The following is a 23,193-nucleotide window of genomic DNA, read 5'->3' on the forward strand; positions in this document are numbered from 1 at the left end:
ATTTGTTGTGGAGTGCCTTCTTCTCCGTAGGCAACTCAGCTAGTTCCCACGTCTGGTTTGAGATGAGAGACTTCATCTCATTTTTCATGACAAGCTCCCACTTGCTCGCATCTCCACTCTGACAAGCTTCATCAAAGCTTTCAGACTTCCCACCATCTATCAGCAACAGATAGTTCATATATCTCCTGTTGGGTACAGGAGGACGGGAAGATCTTCTTAATATTGGAACTGGTGCGTCGGGCTCCTGCGCACCTTCTTGTCCAACAGGCTTTTCTGGCTGAGGACTCTCTGCATTGGGTTCTTTCGAGAGGTTACCTGGGACAACATCTGCATCTATAAATGTTGACTTGCTCTCTGAGTCATCAGTCTTGTGCATGTCCTTGTACATCACCTTCTCGTTGAATATCACATCTATGTTCCTGATCACCTTCTTGTTTTCGTTGTCCCAAATGAGGTAGCCGAACTCATCTTCACCATAGCCGATGAAAGTACATTTCTTTGACTTGGGATCAAGCTTATTCCTGCATTGATCACTAATATGCACGTAAGTTACACAACCGAAAACTTTAAGATGTGAGAGTTTTACCTTATTCCCGCACCATACCTCCTCTGGTATTCTGTGCTCCAATGGAACCGATGGACCTCGGTTGATCAAGTAAGCTGTTGTGTTGACCGTTTTTACCCAGAACTGCTTCGGTAGGCCTGACTGTACCCGAATGCTTCTGGCTCTCTCTGTCAACGTTCGGTTCATCCGCTTAGCTACACCATTTTGCTGAGGCGTACCGGACATGGTTCTCTTCATTCTGATCCCGTGCTCATAGCAGAACTTCTTGAATCTCGTGTCTTCATACTCACCGCCATTGTCGGTCCTGAGCTTCTTTATTCTCAGACCGGTCTTATTCTCGACCATAGCTTTCCATCTCCTGAAAGCTTCAAACACTTCTGACTTATGCTTCAGAAAGTAGACCCACGCTTTCCGAGAGTGATCATCGATAAAAGTCACGAAGTAGTGTTTTCCACCAATGGATGCGGTGGTTGTTGGTCCCCACACATCTGAGTGAACGAGCTCTAGCTTCTCTTTCCTCGGGGTTCTGCCACTTGTCTGAAAGCTAATTCTGTTCTGCTTTCCAAGTATGCATTCTTCACACATATCTAAATCAACTGATTCTAGACCTGGGAGTTTTCCCATTATGTGCATGATTTTCATCTCCTTTTCACTCATATGACCGAGTCTCTGGTGCCACAGTTTTGAAGTCTCATTGTCTGCTACAACTGAGATCAAACAACGTGCACCTGCTGTCATATACAAGGTACCAGTCTTTCTGCCTCAGGTAATCGTCATTGCGTCCTTTGAAATCTTTCAATCATCTCCATGGAAGGTCGTAGTGTATCATTCGCCAGCCAACTGGCCTACGGATATTAAGTTCTTTCTCAGGTCGAGAATATGTCTGACATCCTTCAGCTCCCATACTGACTCGTTCAACTTAATTTTTACTACACCTTTGCCCACAATAGCACACGGTTGATCATCACCAAGATATACGTATCCAAGATTTCCGGGAACATACTTATCGAAGAATTCTTTCTGAGAAGTAGCATGGAACGACGTTCCTGAATCTAACACCCAAGATTCCTCCTTGCTCTCCAAAGAGCATATCAATGCGTCGTCTAAAATTGCAATGAAAAGAACAAAGAAAATTGACTTGTATTCCTTTGATTCCGATTACAATTTGATTATAAAAGAGAGGAGAACGAAATTGGTTCTTCCTCTTTGTTTAAAACAGGGTTCTTCACGGTGGCGATGGAGTGCCTCCCTCGAATGCTTGCGTCGAGTTTGCTCTCCGTTGACGATCCGCACGTCTTGATTCACTGGAACGATGTCTTCTCCTCACGATTTGACATTGTGGAGAACTTGCGTGGCAAGTTTAAAACTCTTGATGAGTTGATAACTCTGATCGAGTTTGAACTCTTGAAAAAGAGTTGATTTGAACCGAAAGTTCGGTTGATAAGCCAAGGATCAAAGCTCTCTGTTGTCGAAGTTGAAGTTAATCTTCGTTGGAGGATGATGCCGATCCCCTCAAAAGCTCGCCTAAGGATCTCTCATGTTGCTGTCAATTCTTAGCTCCAAAAAGTCAGCCTTCAATGGTCGATTCAAGCCAATAAAAATCGAACCCTGAACTCAGTTGAGTTTACTTGCTTTTATAGGGGATTAAGGGGGTGTAACTGCCCTCTAAATCCGCTTGAACTCAGTTGAGTTTACTTGCTTTTATAGGGGATTAAGGGGGTGTAACTGCCCTCTAAATCCGCTCCTAAGTGGGCGTGATTTCCTCAGATCGTGGGGAAAACGGTTCTGAAACCGTTCGACTCATATTTGAATGAGTCAAACGCCCAACATGGCGTTCAGGACCCTAACCTCGCGTTTTAGACTGGAGACGCGGAGTTGGGTACCCGCTGGGCATTCAGAAAATGCGAGGGTCGACCCTGGCGTTTTGATGTTATAACGCGGGTTCGACCATGACGTTTTGATCTTGTAACGCGAGTTCAACCCTGGCGTTTTGATCTTGTAACGCGAGTTCGACCCTGGCGTTTTGATCTTGTAACGCGAGTTCGACCCTAGCCTTTTGATGTTGTAACGCGGGTTTGACCCTGGCGTTTTGATCTTGACACACGGGTTCGACTCCAGCGTTTTACTGTTGATATATGGGGGGTACCTCCGCGTTTTGGTGTTGATACACGGAGAGGACCTCCGCGTTTTGGTCTTGGAGCGCGATGATGAGTTCCGCGTCTTGCTTTGAAGAGATTATCAGCAAGTAATCTCTTTTGTCACAGCGTTGCAAAGATCATTGTTTTGTAATCTTCGTCTTAGCTCCTTGAGAATATGAGAGTTGTCAGATTGTAACTCCCGATGTTGATTGTGAAGGCTGTTGATTAGAGCTTCCATCAGTTGTCATGGAGGTCGTCAGATTGTAACCTTCACCGATCTACGTGAAAGTCTTCAAATTGTAACCTTCTGAAAGTCGTCAGATTGTAACTTCCTTCATCGGTGTTTTGATGGGGGATAAGCTATCTATTGTGATTTTTAGACAACCTACAGTCTCCTCCTGAGGTGGAAGTGACATTCACATCTGCCTTCGTCTCCTTCTCCTTCTGAGCACTCTTGCACTGATTCTTGTAATGCCCGATCTTTCCACAATTCCAACAGTCGATAGCCTTCGAGATGTTGTTTGGATTCCTTGACTTGGACTTCATGTCCTTTGATCTACCTCTGTAGTTTGATTTGCCTCGTCTGTTCCCTCTGGTTGAATTTCTATCTCTTGACTCCGTATGCAATACTGAAGAGGTTGTAGCTTCACCCGACTCTCTCCGTCGGATCTCCTCACTGAGAACCAGATCACGAACGTCGTCGAACTTCAATTTGGTACTTCCCGACGAGCTACTCATAGCTGTGACTGTAGCGTTCTAACTCTCTGGTAGGGAAGACAAAAATATCAATGCCCGAACATCCTCATCAAACTCAATTTTAACTGAACTCAATTGGGTTGTGATCGTGTTGTTCATTGAGGTGTTGTGTTACTGACGCGCCTTTCGCCATTCTCAGATTGAATAACCATCGCATCAGATGAACTTTGTTTGCGGCTGATGGCTTCTCATACATATTTGAGAGTGCTGCCATAAGACTCGCTGTGGTCTTCTACTTCGCTATGTTGAACGTAACATTGCGAGTCAACGTCAATCTGATAACTCCGAGGGCTTGTCTGTCTAGAAGGTTCCACTCATCTGCCTTCATAGAGTCTGGCTTCTTTCCCGATAGTGGTTGATACAAATTTTTCTGATACATATAATCCTCTATCTGTATTTTCCAGAATCCGAAATCTGTTCCATCAAACTTCTCAAGTCTCATTTTTTTCTTCATCTGCGGCCATGACTCCCACTTGAATCTGACTTCCTCTAGATCGTTTCACGCTCTGATACCAGTTGTTGGTAATTTATCCGTCGGGGCTACGTAAAACCCCTAAAACAGCAGAAACGTAGAATAGAAAAAATACAACAAGATTTAACGAGGTTCGGCAACTGCCTACGTCCTCGGGAGCCACACAGTAAATTTCTTATTTAATCTAACAAGAAATTACAATTCAAGAGTGAATCTCAAACTTGAGATTCCTCAATAATAACAATCGTTACTGTAGCTACAGTACGATTCATTTTCTTCTTAAATACCCCTCTTAACTTCTTTCCCCCTTTCTTTAACTTCCTTCTTAATGTCTCCCCTCAAAATTACGATTGAGAGCTGGAGATGAAAAACAGAACAGAGAGAGGGAGAAAAAGGGGATCCGCCGCCAAAGGGATTTCTGAGATCGCGAGAGAGGAGCAGCAATCTCGGCCTTTTATAGGGAAACCCTAGATGAGCTGTCGACAGTCTGTCGACAGCCTGGAAATCCTCCACGAGCTCGCCTGTCACGAGCGCCTCGACCCCGCCTGCTAGCTACGAGCCCGCCTATGAGTCAATCTCGTCTGCAGCTGCGAGGAATTCGCCTGCACGAGAAATCGCCAGCCACGAGAAGTCGCCTGCACGAAGAACTCGCCTGCTCGAGAGCTTCGCCTGCATCTGGTCGCCGACAACCTCGCCTGAAAAATGTCGCCTGCAAGGTTTGATCTCCACACTCGACTCAACAATTTAGCCACTGCAACATTTTCTTGCTAATGTAGGAGTCGACGGAGTTTGAGAACTCATGAATTCTTATCTTTTGCACAGCCTGATCCTTGGAGGCCCGATGTGAGACCGACAGGTTACTGTGTATTAGTTTAAATCAGCATTTAATGCAGATGAAATTAGCTGTGTAGATTAGTTTGCTCTGAGAAATTCTTATCTAGATCACACGAAGATATCTAACTTGATAGTTTCATTTCCTTTCCTTTCGGAATTTTCTCACTCTGGACTTTTAGTCATCCATCCAGAAGCGTACAGAGTCTTGAGCCTTGTCAGTCAAAGCAGTGCTTATGACCGTGCTTATTATATTCAAAAGCTTCTACCAACTGCTAAGAACTTGAGATTATTTTCGCATCACAATCTTGGTTTTATAGATTCTTCCTGATCATGAGATAAACGAGTGAATGAGAGTAGGAAATGGAAGTCATAAGTCGGTCAATTGGCTTACTTACCAGCCTAAGAAAGAGAAATGTGGACAGCATTTTAATTCATTTAATTTATAATTTATTTAGTAAAGTAGGTGAAGAAAATTCCTATCATGCAGTTGCCTGTTTCACCTGGAGGGACCCATGACCTATAGGTTGTAACATCACCAGCAAGCATGCTGTAGACCGTAAGATTGTCTCTTTTGCAGAAGACTGACTTCTTGCCCCCAATTAATGCTGTTTTTTCTGGCTCAGTGGATCAATTGATTTACTAATTGAATGAAGAAAAATTCTAGACTAACAAAGTTGGAGAATTAGGAAAAGCCTTGAATTACAGAGTATTTTCCTGTTGTTATCTTCGAAATGAGTGATCACAACTAGCCATTTTAGCTCCAGTTATTACTAAACCATAAGAAAGTCATGCTGTAGACTGCAAGATTGTCTTTTGCAGAAGAGTGACTTCTTGCCCCCAAATGCTGTTTTTTTCAGGCTCAGTGTATCAATTGGTTTAGTAATCGAATGAAGAAAAATTCTAGACTAAAAAAGTTGGAGAATTACGAAAAGCCTCGAATTACAGAGTATTTTCCTGTTGTTATCTTCGAAATGAGTGATCACAACTGGCCATTTTAGCTCCGGTTATTACTGGCTTTTTAATAACTGCGTGCTGGAATCCCAACCGGCATTTCAGTTTGATCCTTTGCGATGTATCCACTTACATGTTGATCTCGGGAAGTATTCTCAAATCAATCATTATGAAACTACATACATTGAGTTTGTAAAGAAAATGCGGTCTTGGTGGTTTGCAGAATCAATATCAAGCCAATCTCATAAACGGGGGCACACAATCTCAGCTGTCGTGCTGAGTGTAGTCCTGGCGATACTAATACTTGCCTGTATTATTTTCTATACATTGAGGAATAAGAAAAGAAGTAGAGGTATGACGGCACCTTGTATCTCGTAGTTAACATGAATACACTTCCATAAAAAATTGAATATGGAAACAGCTCCTGATCACATCATTGTTATAAATGGTTAGTTTGTAAATATGAAAAATTAATAATTAAAATAATTCTAGGTACTTCTGTTAATGAAAATGCTGAAGAAAGTACTAGAGAAGATAGCATGGAGCTGCCTCTGTTTCATTTTGATAACATAGAGAGAGCAACCAACAATTTCTCCGATGATAATAAGATTGGAGAAGGTGGATTTGGTCCTGTTTACAAGGTACAAATCTACTAATTCATTAATTTGGTTCCTCGACCTTGGAAATTTGGAATCTTCTAGTGACTGAGTCCGAAAGAGAAAAGAAGTAACAGTCATACTTGGTTCTAGGATATATATATTTTTGAATTCTAGTATTGTTGTTTGTTGAAACAATAGGGAAAGTTGGGACATGAAATAGCTGTAAAGAGACTCTCGAAGGCTTCCGTACAAGGTCTGGAAGAGCTAAAGGCTGAGATAGCGCTAGCGGCAAAGCTTCAGCATCGAAATCTGGTTAGGCTTCTGGGATGTTGCACTCAAGGGGATGAAAGGATGTTAGTCTACGAGTACATGCCAAACAAGAGTTTAGATGCCTTCCTGTTTGGTAATTTGTTTCTCCTCTTTGTTTCTTCATTATGATGCTATTTTCATTATTATTTACTGTCACAAAATACTCCTTAATCATCATATCATGATCTTGCATCAGCTTGTCTGAATAACTGTTAAAAGTTCAAGTTAATTCTCAGCAAGTTTCAACTTTTCTTTTAGTTAAGTTTTCTTTCTTTTTCTTTCGGAATTTCTCTTATTAATTAAGCTCTACGCAGTTAGTATTGATCTAATTAGTGATGGTTTCATGAATACACATATTGAAACCATTTGTAATCATTCATGGGAATAATTAATGCATGATAGCTAAAGACAAGACGAATTAAGAACTGAAATTTGATTGATGTTAACGAACAATAGACTTCAATGTCTCTCCTAAGCCAAGAAATAATTTGCACAAAATAAATGCAATGATCTATAACCATATGTCCAATATGTCTTGAACTGAAAACTTACGTGCAGGTAGTATGCATATCTACTTTCGTTCATCGATAGATTTTCCACATTTGTTAACAACATTCAGATTCTATTAATAATTGTTTATGTCCTTGGTTTGAGTAGCAACAAACAACATTACAGATGATGTGATCACCTTAAAGTTGTGTATTCTAACTGAAATCGTAATTACACAAATATTGTCTCCTTTATTTTTAATATGAACAATTCTAATAAGTATCAACTCTCAAATATTTTGGTCAGACGGAAAAAAGCAGATGTCTCTGGATTGGGAAAGACGGTACAACATCATTCTGGGAATTGCTCGAGAACTTCTCTATGTTCATCAAGATTCTAGATTCCAAATTATTCATAGGGATCTTAAAGCAAGCAACATTCTCCATGACAACGAGATGAACCCTAAAATTTCGGACTTTGGCTTGGCTAGAGCTTTCGGCGGAGAAGAAACAAAAATAACGACTAAAAGAATAGTTTTTTTGGTCAATGAAAAAATTATATTCATTAAACCATTTTGTAAAGTTATTGTTATGGTAATCTACTGTTTATCAACAAAAATTATAGAAGATTGTCCCCACAGGCCTAATGGAGTCGCAATTCAAATCGACCCTTCCAAAAAGCCTAGCCAGAAGCCTAACGCTTTAGACGACACGAAGCATGGAGGCAGTCAGTCTTTCACCTTTGAGGCGACCCCTCAGGAGTCTATCCTACTCCCCACTCGAGACGACTCCCCCAAGGGTGACTCGGCTGTTTACCGAGCTATCTGACTGGACTGACGACTCACTTGTCTAGTCTACAAGTTACGAAAACAACCCGCTTTCCAACTCAATCCTGCTGGGGAAGATAAGGATTCGAGTCATCCGATTGAGCTATTTCCAAGATATACATCAACCACAGTATTGACCAGTCACATCAAAAGTCTCAAAGCCTGACGAAGTCTTAAATGCAAAGGCGGCCCATTCTATTCCCAAGTCACTTCGGGGACGTAATCGAGGCATCCTCTGAACTCAGACGACCTTTCCTCCGGTCGCCAGCTGACATCTGTAAAGCAATAAGCGGCTAGATCGGTCAACCTGTCCTCTCTTCATCCTTTTCTGTCAAACCCGGGACATTATCGAGGCACCCTCTGTATTCAATGCCTCGCCCTCCAATTGCTTGCCGCCATCTATGAAGATAAGGACGACCCGGCGCCTCGCCGTATTCTCGGCCATACGTCATCTAATCGATCCTAGGGGCCTTATTAAGACCATCTCGAGATAATGTCTCCTCCAGTCGTCAGCCTACACGTAAAAGGATTACTGCTGACTAAGCCTCCAGCTCATCCTCCACCATCGCCCTCAGACCCCTGACAAAGCCACGTGGCTATGCTTAACAGCCTATAAAAGGGGGGATGGGGAAGAAAGAAAAAGAAGGAGAAAAAGAGGTTCGGAAAAAACTAAAACTCGAAGAGATTCTTTTTCCTCAAGTTTTTTACTAAATAAATTCTAAGAAGGGAATGTACCCTGCATGGACCTCAATGGCCCAGGGACTCTCCCCAAAACCTCCCTCAAACTCATCCTCTAACTTGACCGTCGGAGGTACCACGGGGAAATTTCGGACTTTGGCTTGGCTAGAGCTTTCGGCGGAGAAGAAACAAAAATAACGACTAAAAGAATAGTTTTTTTGGTCAATGAAAAAATTATATTCATTAAACCATTTTGTAAAGTTATTGTTATGGTAATCTACTGTTTATCAACAAAAATTATAGAAGATTGTCCCCACAGGCCTAATGGAGTCGCAATTCAAATCGACCCTTCCAAAAAGCCTAGCCAGAAGCCTAACGCTTTAGACGACACGAAGCATGGAGGCAGTCAGTCTTTCACCTTTGAGGCGACCCCTCAGGAGTCCATCCTACTCCCCACTTAAGACGACTCCCCCAAGGGCGACTCGGCTATTTCCCGAGCTATCTGACTGGACTGACGACTCACTTGTCTAGTCTACAAGTTACGAAAACAACCCGCTTTCCAACTCAATCCTGCTGGGGAAGATAAGGATCTGAGTCATCCGATTGAGCTATTTCCAAGATATACATCAACCACAGTATTGACCAGTCACATCAAAAGTCTCAAAGCCTGACGAAGTCTTAAATGCAAAGGCGGCCCATTCTATTCCCAAGTCACTTCGGGGACGTAATCGAGGCATCCTCTGAACTCAGACGACCTTTCCTCCGGTCGCCAGCTGACATCTGTAAAGCAATAAGCGGCTAGATCGGTCAACCTGTCCTCTCTTCATCCTTTTCTGTCAAACCCGGGACATTATCGAGGCACCCTCTGTATTCAATGCCTCGCCCTCCAATTGCTTGCCGCCATCTATGAAGATAAGGACGACCCGGCGCCTCGCCGTATTCTCGGCCATACGTCATCTAATCGATCCTAGGGGCCTTATTAAGACCATCTCGAGATAATGTCTCCTCCAGTCGTCAGCCTACACGTAAAAGGATTACTGCTGACTAAGCCTCCAGCTCATCCTCCACCATCGCCCTCAGACCCCTGACAAAGCCACGTGGCTATGCTTAACAGCCTATAAAAGGGGGGATGGGGAAGAAAGAAAAAGAAGGAGAAAAAGAGGTTCGGAAAAAACTAAAACTCGAAGAGATTCTTTTTCCTCAAGTTTTTTACTAAATAAATTCTAAGAAGGGAATGTACCCTGCATGGACCTTAATGGCCCAGGGACTCTCCCCAAAACCTCCCTCAAACTCATCCTCTAACTTAACCGTCGGAGGTACCACGGGGAAACACGCCCCGTACCCCGTCGTTCTAGATGTGTGCAGGTCATCATTCCACCCCGTACGCTTAGTGCTAGGCATAAAGTCGGAGGAGAAGCCGACACCTTTATCCTTCATCATCCACTCTCGACAGCCAACCTCATCTCCACCGACTGTTTGTTTACGAGCATCAACAGTCTGACACCCACCGTGGGGTCTGCTTTCTTTTCTGAGAAGAAATGTCCAACCCTGAGTAGGGGCCTGATCTTGTTTATCCTTGAAGCGTTATAGAGATCGCACCTTTCAAGCTAAACAAAGCCTGAAATCGCATCCTTCATGCTAAGGAGGAATAGCCCATGGCTATGAGGAGCCAATGTGGGTGAAGCCCTTGGGGGCTCCAACAGCTTTCGGGGGAGTCATTACCAACAGATACCCCGAAAGTCCTCCTGGAAAAGACACGCCGCTATGGCGTGTCTAGCTTAAGGATGAAGCACATGCTTCATACCGCCGCCACAGACGAAAACCCCACCGCCTGGACAACCAATAGGCCTGGGGTTGGATCGCAAGCCGAACCCCAAGGGTTATGATTAGATCCAGCATCACTCTAGCTCCCACCAATAGTAGCTCAGCTGAGCTCAGGAGCAGTGATCAAGTCTGTGGCCGGCTCTTCGGACCATCGTCGCCTCTAGGGGAGAGTTCTTCCTCCACTCAGGGTGAGATTGTGGGGAAGATGGAAGGGCTCGCCATCTGGTCTTCTAAGGAAGATTAACAGCCCCAGCCCCGGCAAGCGCACAAAACCGCCAGAGTCAGAGTAAGACCTGGTGGTCGAAGCATGTACCTTGCACTTCCCCGACGAGAAGGCTCCTCCTCATATGGATGGTCCGGCCGTTGTTGTTCCTGGAGACACTAAGGGAAACCATGATCCCATCAAATTTTAGGGAACAAAGCTTCGGCATATGGGGGTCTTACCAACAAGAAGCCCCCATCACAAAAGTTGCATGGGCTCTCTCCGTTGAGCTACATCTTCCAAAAAGCTCAAACAACGGAATATCGACCATAACATCGCAACCGACGGTGGACAAATAATATCTGCTGAAAATCCTTATATCCACCATCGACCAGCAAGGACGTCAGCAAAAACTCCGAGTTCAGAAAGGTCCTTAGCTGATGAGATGACGAATGTGCCAGCTACTCGGCGACAACCAAAGCCAGACGGCTCGCCCTCAAGAGGAAGTATAGTACCCAACTCTGGGCACTCCTTAGTTTGGCAATAAAGATGGCCGATAAGGTAACAACCTGCTTTAGTCAAAACAGCAAGGTCTACAGGCAAAAAGAAAACAGCCAAGGAAGCTCAGCCTCGGTGCCCATGTCCTCAACTGAAGGATATCCTCGAAAGGCACCTAAACCAAAAGCAAGAGTTCGACACAGTCCGAGCACTAAGGACGAATGAGATGTAACCTAATGTATAGATCTCAAACAATCAATAAAAATAAACAAAAAAAATTTCTTTCTCAAAGTCCTTGGCACTTCCTAAAGAGTAAGACCAAGGCATGGCGACCGCTCGGTCGGATTTTTCTCAAAGTCCTTGGCACTTCCTAAAGAGTAAGACCAAGGCATGGCGACCCCTCGGTCGAATTCTCCAAAGCCCTAGTCAACTCTCATGAATCCTAGGCGCGGCGGCCCCTCGGTTGATTTCAAAGTCCTTGGCTCTTATCGAGAAGAAAAGCCCAAGGCACAACGACTCCTCAGTCGGTTACAAGACCTCGGCGCCACCTCAGGGTAGGCCCAACACTCGACGACTTCTCAGTCAACAGTTTTGGCGCCACCTCAGGATTGGCCCAAGGCTTACAAGACCTCGGTGCCACTTCAGGGTAGGCCCAACACTCGACGACTTCTCAGTCAACAGTTTTGGCGCCACCTTAGGATTAGCCCAAGACACAATGACTCCTCAGTCGGTTACAAGACCTCGGCACCACGTCAGGGTAGGCCCAACACTCAATGACTTCACAGTCAACAGTTTTGGCACCACCTCAGGATTGGCCCAAGGCACAACGACTCCTCAGTCGGTTACAAGACCTCAGCGCCACCTTAGGGTAGGCCCAACACTCGATGACTTCACAGTCAACGGTTTTGGCACCACCTCAGGATAGGCCCAAGGCACAACGACTTCTTAGTCGGAACAAAGTCCTTTGTACCTTCTCAGGGTAAAACTAAGGCACAACATATGGTCCGATTCTGTCTGCTCTCATCGTTCATATGGTCAAGTCCTTGGCACTTTCTAAAGAGTAAGCCCAAGGCACGACTCCTTAGTCAAAACATGGTACCTTCTCAGGGTAAAACCAAGGCACAACATATGGTTCGATTCCGTCTGCTCTTATCGATAATATGGTAAAGACCTTGGTACCTTAACAGTATTAAACCCAATGCACAACCCTTTTGTCGACTCCCACAGTCACCTTTCGACCTAAGGGGAAAATGAAGACCTAGGCCTCAACGTAAGTCCTAGGCACCCAACTTCTGAGTTGTCATTAAACCAAAAAGCCCTTGGCACTTCTTAAAAAATAAGCCCAAGGCAAAACGACTTCTCAGTCAGAATAAGCCCAAGGCAAAACGACTTCTCAGTCGGATAAAAGCCCTTGGCACTTCTTAAAGAATAAGCCCAAGGCAAAACGACTTCTTAGTCGGTTAAAAGCCCTTGGCACTTCTTAAAGAATAAGCCCAAGGCACAACGACTTATCAATCGGTTCAAAATCCTTAGTTCTTCCTACAGAACAAACCCAAGGCAAAGCCCCAAGGGGCCGACATTAAAAAAAAAGGGAGGGGAGCATCTACGACTCAAGCAAAAGCCAAGAGAATACTTTCATTCTATATATATATATATATAGAAAAGAGAGATAGAAAAAAATAAAAAACGACTCCTTCCTAAAGCTCGGAACCGTCGCCTCCCCTCATCTTCTTCGAAGGTCTCCTAGAAGAGCTCAGCTCCCCCGAGTCAGCATCTCTCTTGTAAACCTCCATGGGTGGAGGAAGGACTGTCGCTTCAGAGCCGGAAGAGGACGAGGAAGACCTTCCCATCTCGGAGAGCTCTTCTTCATCCAAAACTCTGGACTCTTGAAGAACGAGGTGACTCTGGAGCTTCTCGAGATCTCTGGCCTCTAGGCCACTGAGAGCCCTGGGCTCCAGCACATTCTCCTGCACCTCGGGCCAAACTGAGTAGGACAACACATTATCGGTGCCAAACACCCAGACGAAAAACCTCCTCCAGTCCTCTACCAACTTTGGGAAGTCGTCATCCAGGTGGAAGTCGCTCCGGTAGTGGAAAAAATAGTGTGGGTCACCCTCCGCGGACCCCACACCAACAACATGCCCAAGCACATTAATACTGGGCACCACGCCCACCTCGGAGAAGGCATCTATAAACACCATCAGAATATAAATAGCGTACGGGTGGAATTGGCACGGGGAAACCCCTAGCGCCACGAAAACTTCCCTAACAAAGAGATGCAACGGTAGGCGCAACGCAAGCCGCATTCCAGGTGCGCCTGATAGAGAGGCACTCTGCCCTCGCCATGCATATGCATCGGAGTGGAGCTGTCCGGTGCTCCTATGGTCAAGGCGTGGGAGATATCATAGCAATTATACAAATGAGGCACGTCATCCAATGACATTCTCGATCGAGCACAATACAGAACCCTGAGCCGCCTCTCACGATCATTTTGGGGAAAAGCCATGTATAAGATATATGAAGAAATAGGGATCTAACGAGAAGAATGTGCTCCCAAAGTCGTAGCCTGGATTATTTATAAAACCTCTAAAAAAGCATGCAGAACTTAAGAGGCATGATCTCGAAGCAACAAAGGAAGATCAGAATAGATCCGTTTTCAGAAACAGAAACGACTTATGGGGAATATCAACCGCCCACTCTTCCCATGACGCCTCGTCTCCCCACTAATCGGTTCCCGACATCAGTAACGCTGAACCAAAGAATCGCCAGTTACACAAACTCAAATACCGCGATTGATTGGCTAAAAACCCTGATATCAAGAGCCGAGTCATATCTATTTCACTCGGACCCGACCAAAGCCGGCTCCGAATGAAAGGGGCCATCTGTTATGGTAATCTATTGTTTATCAACAAAAATAATAGAATATTTTCCCCACAGGCCTAATGAAGTCGCAATTCAAATCGACCCTTCCAAAAAACCTAGCCAGAAGCCTAACGCTTTAGCCAACACGAAGTACGGAGACAGTCAGTCTTTCACCTTTGAGGCGACCCCTCAGGAGTCCATCCTACTCCCCACTTAAGACGACTCCCCCAAGGGCGACTCGGCTATTTCCCGAGCTATCTGACTGGACTGACGACTCACTTGTCTAGTCTACAAGTTACGAAAACAACCCGCTTTCCAACTCAATCCTGCTGGGGAAGATAAGGATCTGAGTCATCCGATTGAGCTATTTCCAAGATATACATCAACCACAGTATTGACCAGTCACATCAAAAGTCTCAAAGCCTGACGAAGTCTTAAATGCAAAGGCGGCTCATTCTATTCCCAAGTCACTTCGGGGACGTAATCGAGGCATCCTCTGAACTCATACGACCTTTCCTCCGGTCGCCAGCTGACATCTGTAAAGCAATAAGCGGCTAGATCGGTCAACCTGTCCTCTCTTCATCCTTTTCTGTCAAACCCGGGACATTATCGAGGCACCCTCTGTATTCAATGCCTCGCCCTCCAATTGCTAGCCGCCATCTATGAAGATAAGGACGACCCGGCGCCTCGCCGTATTCTCGGCCATACGTCATCTAATCGATCCTAGGGGCCTTATTAAGACCATCTCGAGATAATGTCTCCTCCAGTCGTCAGCCTACACGTAAAAGGATTACTGCTGACTAAGCCTCCAGCTCATCCTCCACCATCGCCCTCAGACCCCTGACAAAGCCACGTGGCTATGCTTAACAGCCTATAAAAGGGGGGATGGGGAAGAAAGAAAAAGAAGGAGAAAAAGAGGTTCGGAAAAAACTAAAACTCGAAGAGATTCTTTTTCCTCAAGTTTTTTACTAAATAAATTCTAAGAAGGGAATGTACCCTGCATGGACCTCAATGGCCCAGGGACTCTCCCCAAAACCTCCCTCAAACTCATCCACTAACTTGACCGTCGGAGGTACCACGGGGGAAACACGCCCTGTACCCCGTCGTTCTAGATGTGTGCAGGTCATCAGTCCACCCCGTATGCTCAGTGCTACGCATAAAGTAGGAGGAGAAGCCGGCCCCTTTATCCTTCATCATCCACTCTCGACAGCCAACCTCATCCCCACCGACTATTTGTTTACGAGCATCAACAGTTATGTACATCACACTTCTCTCATCTGAGATATCTATTTGACATTTGAAAAATAAACTGAAAAAACAAAACTAGTGACAGTTGAAAACAAGCTATAGTGCGATCATCCAATCCTTAAGCTTAGATGGACATGAGCTGTTTAGTATTATGGTAAACAACTCCACTTTGATATCTTTGATCAGCACCTCAGGGCTTCTACACATTTGCTTGAAGATTCTCCCATTTCTCTCTTTCCAAATATAGTAGACTGTTGTGGATAAAGCCATTCTTTTAATTCTTTTTTTGAAACCTCTCACCTTCAATCTATTGCAATACCAATTCATGAGCAAAGACCAAACACAAGTTCTCCACTTTGTTGGCCTTTTTGTTTTGATGATGTTTTAACAAACAATTTACAACTAATATTATTTGTCTAATGTTTGTGTTTTCGTATTTATTCTAGGCGAACAATAAGTTGGAGGATGGATGGAATCGAGCTTTCACGATCATATCCAATGGAGGTTGGCGGAATATCGGTATGAAGCAATGCAATTCAAGTTAAAGATTCAAGTTCAAGCTTCATCCTCAAGTTTACTAAGTCGAGCTCATTGAAGACCTTCATCAAGCTTGGGTATATTTAGTATAGGTTTATATTATGTGTGTTTAACACTTTAAAGCTCAATCATATATCACACACATATAACTTTTGGTTTCTATGTATATATATAGTTATATATATACATACATGTTTTGGTTTTCAAGTTTATATAAATATGAAATTTCATTTTTTATATTTATTGTTTTGTTTTGGTTTAGCTTTATAGATATGAAATAATAGTTATATTCATATACACTTTTACATGTTTCATATTCTATTGCTTTTGGAAAAACAAATGTGTTTTGTTTCATATTCTATTGCTTTTGGAAAAACAAATGTGTTTTGTATAATATATACATTTTTGTGAAAATAATATATTCTTGTTTATGGACTTAACAATAACAAATGTGTTTTGTATAATATATACATTTTTGTGAAAATAATATATTCTTGTTTATGGACTTAACAATTATTGTATACATCTTTTATTAAGTCTATAAAATTATTTTACAAAGTTTCAAAACTTGGTTTACTTCAAAACATTATCAAATTTCATGTATATCACATTTTCATGTTTTGAAATTTTTTGCAAAATGATGATATTTTACAAATAGGAAGTGCTATTTGAAAACCAATTCTCGTAACATGTTCATTATCGTGTTTACAAGCATTTCCCAAAGTTTTATATTTTTCTGAATTTATTTGCTATTTTTAAAAGCACTTTAAAAATCAGATTTTCAGCATGACTAATGCATATGCATGTTTTTAAGTCGACTTATAACACCTGATAAGTCGACTTATGTTTTCTTCTGTAATATGCATTTTCTCCTCTGCCAAGTCGACTTATCACTCATGGCAAGTCGACTTATAGTCTTTTATAAGTCGACTTATATCTGTTTTCCAGCTTGTTATTTTCATCTGGTAAGTCGACTTATACTTTATATCAAGTCGACTTATACTAAGTCGACTATAAGTCGACTTACAAATCTGACCGTTGTACACTAACGGCTATTTTTAGATTTTATGTATTTTAATGATTTTTATGGGTTTTTGGGGTTTTCTTGGGATGGTTTCTTCCACCCTATATATACCCTATTGTCATAACCATTTTCACCCACCAAGAGAGTTTTTAAATAATTTTAAAGGGTGTTTAAGTTTGTTTAGTATTTGTTTCAAGTTTGATTTTGTGAAGCAATTTTCACAAGAGCTAGAGGAGATCGCCATTTGTGTTTGAGTTTCAACTCTTCTCTCTGTCACTCTTGATCTATAGAGAAGTTTTCCTAGACTCTTTCTAGCTTTATATTTATTTGTTTGTTAATCATCTTTATTAAAGCTAGTTTTATATTGAGTTTAGATTTGATTTTATCTCTTTGTACACACACAACCATTGAGTTTATTGTATTTATATACATAGTATAATTGGGGTTGTGAGAGATTATAACTTGGAGTTGTGCTTAATTGAGTTCTCACCTTGTTTAGAGAACAATCATTTGTTAGCGAGCTTTCATTGTGAGGATACACTTTGTAATACACTTGTACACCGAGAGGAGTGTGTGGTGAGAGACGGGGTTGTCCTAAGAGGAGTGGCGTCGGTCGTAAAGCCTAAAGGTAGGTCATAATTCCGAGCACTTGAGGGAGACACGGGCTAGAGACCAACACTAAGAGGGTGTAGAGTGGGATTGCAAGAGTGTTGATTGTAAAGTTTTTAGTGAGCTAGAAAATCGAGTGTGATGTGTAAACGTTATTCGGGTGAGTGTAGAAAATCCGGTTGTGATAGTAGAGTTCTCCTCGAGAGTTGGGAGCGGAGACGTAGGATAGAAGGTCCGAACTCCATGATCATTTTCTTGTGTTTGAGTTAGTCATTGGCACATTTGCTTGTGTTTATCTTATATCGTCATTGTCTATAGTGCATTATTTATATTACCCTGACACAATTGTATCCTTTGTTTATCTTGTTTCACCCTTGTTTATATTACTTATCCTTGCTAATAATTCATTGCATATCTTATTTGCTAGGATAACTTGTTAACAAGTTTTAATTGGCATAAAATCGGATTAGATTAGCATAAGACCCTAATCACCCCCCCCTCTAGGGCCTAACACACTTGAATTGAAGCCAATCAGTAATCCCATTCCAGATCTCTTGTGAAAATGAACACTCAAAGAAAAGATGATTTCAATTTTCCAGATTTGTACCTGAACACAAACTACAGCAGTTTGACTGGATGATACCTCTCCCTTGAAGTTTGTCCTGAGTAAGGAGTTTGACTTGAATTGCTAACCACAACACAAAATTATGTTTGGGGTAATTCCAGCTCTCCCAAACTGTATCATACCACAATACTTTTCTAGTAACGGGAGAAAGAGCAGAATACAGACCTGAAATATGGATTTTGGAACTTTTGTTACAAGAGTTGATCACTTTCTTCAAGTTTTCAATGCCTCCACAGGCAGAAATTGATTTGTTTCTGATTTTTATTAACTATTTCCATAACCAGGAATCACCCCTTTTACCTTCTACATGCCATACATCTCCATTTTTAATGTAGTTGCCATGTACCCATTTGATCCACATTGTTTCCTTATTTTTATGAATGAACCATAATGTTCTCAATGCTGCTGCCATGTTCCATAAGGTAGCTGAAAATATGCCTAATCCTCCATGGATTTTACTAGAGCAAACTTTGTCCGAAGACACCAAAGGAGGCCTAAGAACCTACTCAGTTTTCCCCATAGAAAGTTCCTACAAAGCTCGTTAATTTTTTCAACACTTTAACTGGTAAGACATAGCATGATGTCCAGAAAATTTGAATGCCAAGAATGACACTCTTTTTTCAACACTTTAACTGGTAAGACATAGCATGATGTCCAGAAAATTTGAATGCCAAGAATGACACTCTTGATTATTTGCATTCTACCAGCATAAGAGGCATGATGTCCAGAAAATTTGAATGCCAAGAATGACACTCTTGATTATTTGCATTCTACCAGCATAAGAGTGTTTCTTGTGATTCCACCAGCTTTGAAGTTGATTAGAGATTTTATTGAAAAGGGGAGAGCAATCAACATACGATAATCTCTTGCATATGAGTGCTACACCCAAGTATCTTATTGGCAAGCAACCCTCAGGAAAACCCAGAAAATCTTAGATAGAAGACTTAACAGATTCTTCTACTCCACCATAATTGAACATTTGCTTGGATTGGCTTCAAGGCCTGAGATGGCACTAAAATTTGATAGGCGTTGATGAAGACATTGAATAGAACTCAGGTCCCCCCAACTGAACAATAATAAGTCATTGGCAAAAATTAAATGTGTGATTTTTAACTTGCCACATTTTGGATGAAACTTGTAAGATCTGTCATGCTTCAACTTTTCAAGATTCCTAGAAAGATACTCCATGCCAAGGATAAACAAGTAAGGGGAAAGGGGTCACCTTGCCTTAAGTCCCTTTCACCTTTGAAATATCCGTGAAGTGTGCCATTAAGAGAAATAGAATATTTTGGAGAGGTAATGCATGCCATGATCCATAATACCATCTTATTTAGGAATCCAAGTCCATTTAACATCTCCTCCAAGAAACTCCAATTGATTGTATCAAAGGCTTTCTTTATGTCAATATTCAACATAGTCCTTGGAGAAATTTGTTTCCTTCCATAGTTTTTGACAAGCTCATGCGCTAATAATATGTTATTAGAGATTTGCCTTCCTTTTACAAATGCACATTGAGCTTCATTTATGAGACAACCCAGTATTGATTGGATTCTATTAGCAAGAATCTTAGAAATATACTTGTAGATGCAGTTACAGCATGAAACCAGTCTGAAATCAGATGGAGATTTAGGACAGCTTACCTTGGGTATTAGAGTTATATTAGTAGCATTAATTGCACCCAAAAGCTTTCCAGACTTGAAAAATTCTTCAATTGCATTTGTAACATCTTCTCCAATTATTGACCAAGCTAACTTGTAAAAGGAAGCACTGAAACCATCAGATCCTAGACTTTGACTAAGAGAATAGTTGGAACATAGTATGTGTTCTTCATCTAATTGTAATGGTCCAAATCTAGTATTTTTGTTTCCAACAAGTCCAATTTAGTGTTGATGGAATCATGGAATGCAGCGGATACATGGCTCCAGAGTATGCATTGAATGGTGTAAAGATAACACCGATAGTGCTTAGCACTAGCCCAAGACCGTAATACCCGAAAGAAACCAAGAGAATAAACCTCTAAGTATGAAGAAGAATATGAAGAACACTTAGAGAACACTTGAAAGACTTTTAGAGAAATGTAGAGAACTTATGAAGAGGAAGACTCTTTATTTGAACTTGCTTTATTCACTTGTTCAACTTTTTCTTCTTACTTACAAATGAGAGAGGTGAGGAGGTATTTATAGCCTCCCAAAGATATGTTACAAAGGATCTAGATTCTTCTAATATCACCTCCATAGTTCCTAGATATTTTTCTAATCTCTAGAAATTTCTACATAATATCTAAATATTTTTATCACAAATTATCTAGATGTTTCTATACTATTATCTAGATATTTAGCTTAAAGATTTCTCTAGAACACTTTAAGGAGGTGATCAACCTTCTAGAGTGTTTCTAGAAAACCTCTAGAATTTGGACCTAATTTTGGGTTTGGTCAAACTTAGAATAATTCCATCATAAACCCAAAATTAAGCTTGATCCAAAATCAAGTTTAATTTCAATACTCCCCCTTAAACTTGATTTTGTCAACCATCCCGAGCTTCGAGCGAAGTAACTCAAATTGGCCCTTTGGTAGTGACTTGGTGAAGATATCTGCAACGTTGTCTTCGCTTCGAACCTCCAAAGCTTCAATTGTTCCATCAAGCACCTTCTCCCGTATGAAATGATGTTCTAACTCGATATGCTTCGTCCTTGCATGAAACACCGGATTATTAGCCAACTTGATAGCACTTTGATTATCTCCATAAATTGCAACCGGCTTATTGATTGGCTCCAACAAATCTTCAAGGAGTCTTCGAAGCCATATACACTCTTGAGCTGCGAGTGTTGAAGCTTTATATTCCGCTTCAGTGGTAGACAATGACAATGTTGCTTGCTTCTTGCTGCATCACGAAACACTTGTGTCTCCACATAAGAACACATACCCTGAAGTTGATTTTCGATCATCTAGATCTCCACCAAAGTCAGCATCCGTGAAACCATGAAGAGAAACCTTGGCATTGTACTTGTACATCAGACCCATGCCAAGAGTTGTCTTTACATACTTCAAAATCTTCTTTGCCGCTTCTAGATGTGGCTTCCTTGGTTCTTGCATAAACCGACTTACGAGACCCACCGCGAAGGCAAGGTCAGGTCTTGTAATGGTTAAGTATAGAAGACTTCCTACAAGAGAGCGATAAGGTCGAGGATCAGGTAGCAAGGACCCTTCATCGCGTTTAAGCTTTATGTTCACGTCTATCGGAGTAGTACGAGTCTTCCCTTCGTGTACTCCGAACCTTTCAACAATTCTTCTTGCGTAGCTTTGTTGGCTGACAAATATTCCATCCTTTACCCTTTCGACCTCCAAACCAAGAAAATTGTTCAACTCACCCAACTTCTTCATATCAAACCTCACCGACATATCCTCTTGTAGACGAGCAATTTCAGCATCATCATTCCCGGTGATGATCATATCATCCACATAAAGAATAACCACCATGTGGACTCCTCCATTCTTCTTTAAGAATAGACTCGGATCAGAATTTGATGGCACATACCCGCAAAACTGAAGGAATTGAGCAAGCTTTTCATACCAAGCTCGAGGAGCTTGTTTTAACCCATACAAAGCCTTTTTAAGCTTGCAGACATAATCAGGATGCTCTCGTGACTTGAAACCAAGCAGTTGCTCCATGAAGATTTCCTTATCAAGCTCTCCGTATAGAAAAGCATTCTTCACATCTAGTTGCCATAACTTCCAACCAAAGCTTGCGGCTAAAGATAAAAGTGAGCGTACCGTAGTCATCTTTGCCACTGGACTGAAAGTTTCATCATAATCTTCTCCATATTTTTGAGAGAACCCTCGAGCCACCAACCTTGCCTTAAATCTGTCAATGCTCCCATCCGTTTTTCGCTTAATTCGGTACACCCATTTACAAGAAATGGGTTGGACATCCTTGGGTTTTGGAACTAAATCCCAAGTTTCGTTCTTCATGAGAGCATTCATCTCCTCCTTCATTGCGCCCTCCCACTCTTGAACTCATTTTGCTTCATCATACGATTATGGATCCTCTTCATCTAATGGAACTGCAAAGTAGCATGAGTAAGTAGTGACAAACCTTTCATCTCTGAACCGAGCAGGCTTAACAATGCTCCTTTTTGGCTGTTGATTAGCCATGGAACTACGATCTTCTTCCTCATCTTCCTCTTGATCAGTGCTCCCCCTTTCACCTTGCGTCTCTTCTTCAAGACTTCCGCTTTCACTTGGCATTTGAACAACTGGTTCATCGATCTTGGAGGAACCCCCACCTTCTTGTTCGACCAAGACTTGAGGTGGCCCATAAAATGAGGAAACTTCATCAAAGACAACATCACGAGACACGGTGTACTTGTGTGTCTCTGGATCCATACACCTCCAGCCCTTCCTTTGTTCATCATAGCCGACAAAGATGCATTTCTTCGCCTTTGCCTCCAACTTGGTTCTTTGAGAATCAAACACGTGGACGTAGCAGATTGATCCAAATATCCTGAGATGTTTCATCGTTGGCTTCTTCCCATAAACCATCTCATAAGGAGACTTCATATTGTTTGGACTAAGTGGCATCCGGTTGATGACATACGTTGCACATCTCATGCCTTCCGCCCATAAGGCCTTAGGCAAATTTTTGTCATGTAACCAGCTTCTACATGTCTCGCTTAGATGTCTTATCTTCCTTTCCACTACTCCATTTTGCTGAGGTGTATACAGACATGTAAATTCTCTCTTGATACCATGTTTTTGGCAAAAAGAGATAAACTCCTTTGACATGAACTCCCCTCCATTATCCGTCCTTAAAGTCTTGATCTTCTGACCAAATTCTCCCTCCACGGTAACCTTGAATTCTTTAAACTTGGAGAATACTTCTGATTTTTCCTTCACAAAGTATACCCAAGTGTACCGTGAGAAGTCATCAACAAACAGTAACATGTACCGAAACCCAGAATAGGAGGATGTTCTCGTCGGACCCATCAAATCACTATGGACCCTCTCTAACGGAGAGCTGCATCGTGAAGTGGAGTTGTCAAATGGAAGTCTATGTGACTTTCCATATTGATAGCCTTGACAAAGCTTTCCTTCATCATGAATCTTCAACTTTGGGAGCCCGTTAACCAAATCCTTATTCACCATAACCTT

At 42.1% G+C, this 23,193-nt stretch overlaps 2 protein-coding genes across 3 annotated transcripts in view; both read left to right on the forward strand.

The window, feature by feature from the left end:
• The window catches only part of LOC109847989 (receptor-like serine/threonine-protein kinase SD1-7), a 68,662-nt gene that overhangs the window by 15,327 nt on the left and 30,142 nt on the right, over positions 1-23,193 (forward strand). The gene's annotated exons all lie outside the window — the stretch shown is intronic.
• LOC109848005 (receptor-like serine/threonine-protein kinase SD1-8) overlaps positions 1-23,193 on the forward strand; it is a 33,615-nt gene that overhangs the window by 8,033 nt on the left and 2,389 nt on the right. The window contains exons 2-4 of the mRNA XM_020417257.1: positions 5,940-6,068; positions 6,209-6,357; positions 6,514-6,718. Coding sequence (XP_020272846.1) covers positions 5,940-6,068; positions 6,209-6,357; positions 6,514-6,718 — 483 coding nt within the window. The remainder of the gene's footprint in view (positions 1-5,939; positions 6,069-6,208; positions 6,358-6,513; positions 6,719-23,193) is intronic.

Source organism: Asparagus officinalis, chromosome 7 (assembly GCF_001876935.1).
Source record: "Asparagus officinalis chromosome 7, Aspof.V1, whole genome shotgun sequence".
NCBI classification, from domain to species: domain Eukaryota; kingdom Viridiplantae; phylum Streptophyta; class Magnoliopsida; order Asparagales; family Asparagaceae; genus Asparagus; species Asparagus officinalis.